The 5,823-nt window shown below is 34.0% G+C and overlaps 1 protein-coding gene across 1 annotated transcript in view; it reads right to left on the bottom strand.

Annotated features, from left to right (window-relative positions):
• Window positions 1-5,823, bottom strand: part of LOC111727156 (ATP-binding cassette sub-family A member 3-like) — a gene marked incomplete at its 5' end in the record, with an annotated part of 186,952 nt that overhangs the window by 118,702 nt on the left and 62,427 nt on the right. Inside the window, 2 exons of the mRNA XM_023516691.1 lie at window positions 229-366; window positions 3,983-4,164. Coding sequence (XP_023372459.1) covers window positions 229-366; window positions 3,983-4,164 — 320 coding nt within the window. The remainder of the gene's footprint in view (window positions 1-228; window positions 367-3,982; window positions 4,165-5,823) is intronic.

The following is a 5,823-nucleotide window of genomic DNA, read 5'->3' as shown; positions in this document are numbered from 1 at the left end:
TTTTTTTGTTGTTGTTGTTGCAGTTGTCATTCTTGTTTAGCTGGCCTTGACCAGGTTTGAACCCACCAGCCTAAGTGTATGTGGCCGACGCCCTACCCACTGAGCTATGGGCACTGCCCCAAGCTCTGTCTCTTAAAATGGAACTATATTGATTAGGCATCATATTTGTTTTCTTGGAATAGCCATTACATGGCTTTCCCTGCAGGAAAGAGACCTCTGAAACAATACCTTATGCAAGTGTTTGATCTGGATACCTGCCACCAAACTAGTAGGTTCTTCCTCAAAATAGTTGCTTTGAATGCTGCTATTGTCCTTGATATCTTCTTTTTCCTCTCTAATTCTTGGTTTCCCACACCAGTATGAGTGCTGTAAAGAAAGCACCAAAATAAGCATTAAGAAATGAAGCACTCTGTCTGAACAGATTTATAACATGTAATTGAACTAGTAATCAAAATATTCTTACAAAGAAAAGTACAAAACTAGATGGCTTTACTGGTGAGCTATAATAAATATTTAAATAAGAAATAACAAAGACTCCTTCTTTAACTTCTAAAAGTGTGAAAGAAAACTTTCCAACTCACTCTATTAGATCAACATTACCCTGATACCAAAGCCATGTAAAACATCATAAGGAAAGAAATTAGAGAAAGGTATTTGTAATATCCCTTATGAATATAGATGCCAAAATCTCTTCAACAAAATACTAGTGAACTAAATGGAATTTAGTAGAATATTAAAAGGATTATATACCACAAGAAAGTGGTGTTTTGTCCTAGAAATGCAAAGATGGTTTAATATATAAAAATCATGTAATATACCATATTAATAAATAAAGGGAAAAAAGCTGCATGATCATTTCATTTGAGGCAAGTAAAGTCCTTGACAAAAGTGATTCATGATAAAACATTCAGAAAATTAAGAATGAAAGAAAGATTTTTTAAAAATGATAAAGGGCCATTATAGGGAATTCCCCCAAAGTCAATATCACAGTCAACTGTGAAAGACTGAAAGCTTTCTCTCTAAAATCAGAAAAAGGTTGCTAGCTTTCAGCCCTGCTATTCACCATTGTACTAGAAGTTTTCTGCAGAGAAATGAGACAAGAAAAAGAAACACAAGGTAAGCAAATTGGAAAGGAAGTGGTAAAACTATTTAAAGATGATATGATCCCGCATTTAGAAAATCCCAAAGAATCTACTTCCACCACCATCACACACTACTGCAGCTAATAAATTCAGTAAAGAAGTGAGGTACACAATTAACATGCAAAAACCAGTGTGTTTCCATACATCTGGAATGAATAATCCAAAAATAAAACTAATAATTCCATTTGCAATAATATTTAAAACAATAAAATAAATAGGAATGAAGTTAACTAAGGAGGTGGAAGATTTATACACTGAAAACTATAAAACCTTCCTGAAAGAATTTGAGGAAGACCTAAATAAATAGAAAGTTCATGAATTGGAATACTTAATATGTCAATACTACCTAAGTCAGTCAACAGATTCAATACAATCCCTAACAAAATTGTAATGGCTATATATGCAGAAATTGAAAAGATGATACTAAAGCTCATATGGACTTTAAGGGTCCCTTAACAGCCAAAATAACCTTGAAAAAGAACAAAGTTGGATGACTTATCCTTTCAGATTTCCAAACTTACTTCATAGCCATAGTAGGCAAAATAGCAGCATACTGGCATAGAGATAGACATATAAGCCAATAGAATAAAATTGAGTATAAAGAAGGAAACCTATACATGTACTTTGACTTTCTTTAATGGTGTCAAGGACCATTCACTGGAGGACAGAACAATCTCTCTCTCTCTTTTCCTGGGGCTGGATTTGAACCTGCCACCTCTGGCATATGGGGCCAGCGTCCTACCCTTTTGAGCCACAGGCATCGCCTTCAGAACAGTCTCTTAAAGATTAGTGTCCAGACACAGGACATCCACATGCAAGAAAGTGAAGTCAGACCCCTACCTCACACCATATACAAGAATTAACTCAAAATGGATCAATGATCTAAAAACAAAAGCAGCTAAAGCTATAGAACTTTTAGAAGGAAAAAAGGGATAAATCTTCATGACTGTGGCTTTGACGATGATTTCTCATATATGACACCAAATGTACAAGCAACAAAAGAAAACATAGACAAATTAGATTTCATCAAAATTGAAAAGTTTTGTGCTTCAAAATATACTATCAAAAGAGTGAAAAGACAGCCCATAGAATGGGAGACAATATTTGCAAATTATATATCTAGTAAATATCCAGGCTATAGAAAAATCCCAATAGCTCACTTAAGAAACAGGCACAAAAGGTATTGAATAGACATTTCTCTAAATAAGATAAGAAAAAGGCCAACAAGCCCATGAAATGGTCTCAACATGACTAGTCCTCAGGAAATGCAAATAAAAACCACAATGAAATATCACTTAATACCAATGAGAATGGTTAAAACAAAAGAAAAAAGGAAAACAAAAAACATTGGCAAAAATGTAGAGCACTTATAACCCTGGGCATTCTAATTTTTTGTAGGAGTTTAACATAATACAGCCACTGTGGAACACAGTTTGATAGTTCTTCAAAACATTAAACACAGAATTATCATATGAACTAGCAGTTCTTTTTCTAGCTATATACCCAAAAGAATTGAAAATAGTATTCAAATAAATACTTCTATATAAATATTCATAGCAGCACTACCAATAATTGAAAATATAAAAGAATATATGTATATACACACACACACAAGAGGAAATATTATCAAAATAAAAAGGAATGAAGTAAATGCTGATGCATGCTACAACATGGATAAACCTCAAAAGCATTATGCTAAGTACAAGAAGTAAACATAGATGATCATTATATGACTGTATTTTATGAAATATCAAGATAGGTAAATCCATAGTAAAAGAAATCATATTAGTGGCATAGAACAGGGAAAAGTGGACTGTGACTTCTTCATGGATCAGGGCTTTATGTCTGGATGATAAAAATACTTTGCCAACTAGATAGAGATGAATATTGCACATTGCGAATGTACACAGTGAATGTATTAAATATCACAGACTTGGTTCACTTTAAAATAGCTAACCTTATGTTATGTGAATTTCCTCTCCATTAAAAAGTTTAAATGTGATAAATGTGATAAAGAAATAGGCTAAGAACTTGAAAACCCTTTGGCTTGGTTTACTTATGAGATGTAGAAAATGATAGTATACTCTCAGGGATTATATCTTGAAGCAAAATTATACAAGGTTTGAATCTCTAGCATTTAGAAGCAAAAACTGTTAACCTGCTAATGTTCAAGAAGTAGGGACAAAATAAAATTACTCAAAACTGAGGTCATGGCTAATGCCTTTAATCACACTTGCTCATAATATCTTCTTTGTACCATATATTATCCAGTAATTGTAAGGAAATGTGGAGGATGAGAGATAGATACTCTCCTGTTCCAAATCAAAGTGTAGTGAAGGGTATGTTAACAAGTTTGATGAAAGTATTTCAAATTGTATATAAAACCAGCACATTGTATCCCATAAATGCATTAATGTACACAGATATGATTTAATAAAAAAAAGTGGTGAAAACTCAGATATGGGAAGTACCTAATCCTCTACTCACTAGGATCTAAGAAACTATCACATATTAATGTAATCTAAACTCCTTTTGAAGACTTTTAGGTTTCTTTATCCTCCAATCTAGTCTTCTATGTACCATTTGGCTGTAGAGAGGGTCTATTAATAGTATTGACAATTTTTAATGTAGCGATTTCAGTGACTTATCCACAGATGTTGTACATCTGCAAGTACAGAAAGCTTTCAAGGATACCAGGAAATGGTATCAGTATAAATATATACTGAAATGTTTCAGTATAAACAAATTCTGCACCTGAACTTTTGATTTGATCTTAAGTACTATGAAATAGGTTAATAAGGACTATGGCCTTTTGCAATAACAGCAGTATGAAAACTCACCATAAGAAAAAAGTACCATGGTTGGGGCACACCATACGGTCCTGGAAAGACATTGTCTATATACCAGGTAGCTAGGCCGTACAAGAAAGCATCAAATAAAAGCATTCCAATCAGATAGCCAAAGACAAGGTTATCCTCAAGGGTGGCTGGTGTCCAAAAGTTATTCCATTTAATACCAGTCTCTGAAATGAAAAAGGGGATGTTTACCACAGATGAAATCTCTGTGATTGTGAAGAAAAAAGACTGATACTCTATATTTTGCTCCTGTGAATTATGAATTACATGTCAGCAGCAGCCTTATCATGATGAAATAGGTAATAACACTGAGTTTCTCCACCCTCCCTTCAAAGCCTTCAAAAATAAGTGGGAATTATTGAGACAAAATAAATAACAAACAAAAATAAGCAATAACAAAGGAGTCAGGAAAAAAATCAGATCTATTAGATGCTATCCTTCTCTTCCCCTCATGCTAAATTCTCATTGAAATAACTATAAGGATATACAAATTGAAAAGAATATTCAGTATCATTAGAATGGATGCTAACTACTGAGCAGAAGAGAAAAAATAGTTTTGCTTAGGTATAGTACTGATGGAAAGGGAAAAAGGAAATCACCAAAAGAAAACAAGCAATCATTTCCTTTTCTATCTCCTCTATCTCCAGATGGCAACACAATTGGAAAAGCATTTGGGATTTCAGTAAGCCCCTAATTCAAAAAGGCAAGACATAAAACTTCTCTTCCCTTCAACTTTAGCCCTCTCTTTTCTATAGATCAGCACCTTCAAAAGGACACTTGCAAGGATTGTGTTTTTTATAAAGCTAAAAGAAAAGGTAATAATTTGAGAACAACTTATTTAGTGTAAGTAAAAATGACTATCAAAATGAAAGCCATTTTTAAAGGCATTTAACAGCAAATTAGAAACCGTGGGAACAAAATAGGAGGTAGAAAACAGATTTCAGGAAATCTCCCATAACATGAAAAATTCTCACATCCTAAATATAAGAGGAGTTTCTGAAAAGAAAAGTAAATAAATAATTTAGAAAGAAATAATTACTAACTACTGTTAAAGACACAAAACTGATTTTAAAAATTCAAATACAAAACTGACAATATGGCTTGGCACCTATGGCGCAGTGAGTAGGGCGTCATCCACATAACCTAGGCTGGCAGGTTTGAGACCAGCTCAGGCCTGCTAAACAACAATGACAGCTGCAACCAAAAAAACAGCTGGGCATTGTGGCAGGCATCTGTAGTCCCAGCTACTTGGGAGGCTGAGGCAAGAGAATTGCTTAAGCCCAAGAGTTTCAGGTTGCTGTGAGGTGTGACTCCACAGCACTGTACCCAGGGTGACATAGTGAGACTCTGTCTCAAAAAAAAAAAAAAAAGAAAAAGAAAAAGAAAAAGAAAAAGAAAACGACAATATGTGTCTTGTTCCAGATTAGGTGAATGAAAGCCCCACATATAAATCAACATGAATTTTTAATTCTTCATGTATAATGTAAGAATTATTCAAGTATCTATAAATAAATCATATACAATAGAACCTTCATACTTGAACATCTCCCTACATTGACCACCACAAGCTGACATAATTTTCATAGACTGGACATGTATTATATGTACATATCAGCACAACAGACCTAGTTTCTTATATTGACCAGCTCCATATATTGATAAGTTTGTTACAGTCCCTTGAGTGGTCAATTTATAGAAGTTTTACTGTAGGCAGCACTGGTAGCTCAGTGGGTAAGGTGCCAATCACATACATCCAGGCTGGTAGGTTTGAACTCAGCCCAGGCCAGCTAAAACAGCAATGACAACTGCAACAACAACAAAAAAAA

The sequence above is a fragment of the Otolemur garnettii genome, unplaced genomic scaffold, assembly GCF_000181295.1.
Source record: "Otolemur garnettii isolate 467f Iridium unplaced genomic scaffold, OtoGar3 scaffold00096, whole genome shotgun sequence".
Taxonomy (NCBI): domain Eukaryota; kingdom Metazoa; phylum Chordata; class Mammalia; order Primates; family Galagidae; genus Otolemur; species Otolemur garnettii.
Note: the sequence above shows the minus strand (reverse complement) of the source record. Positions and strands in the feature narration are given on the sequence as shown.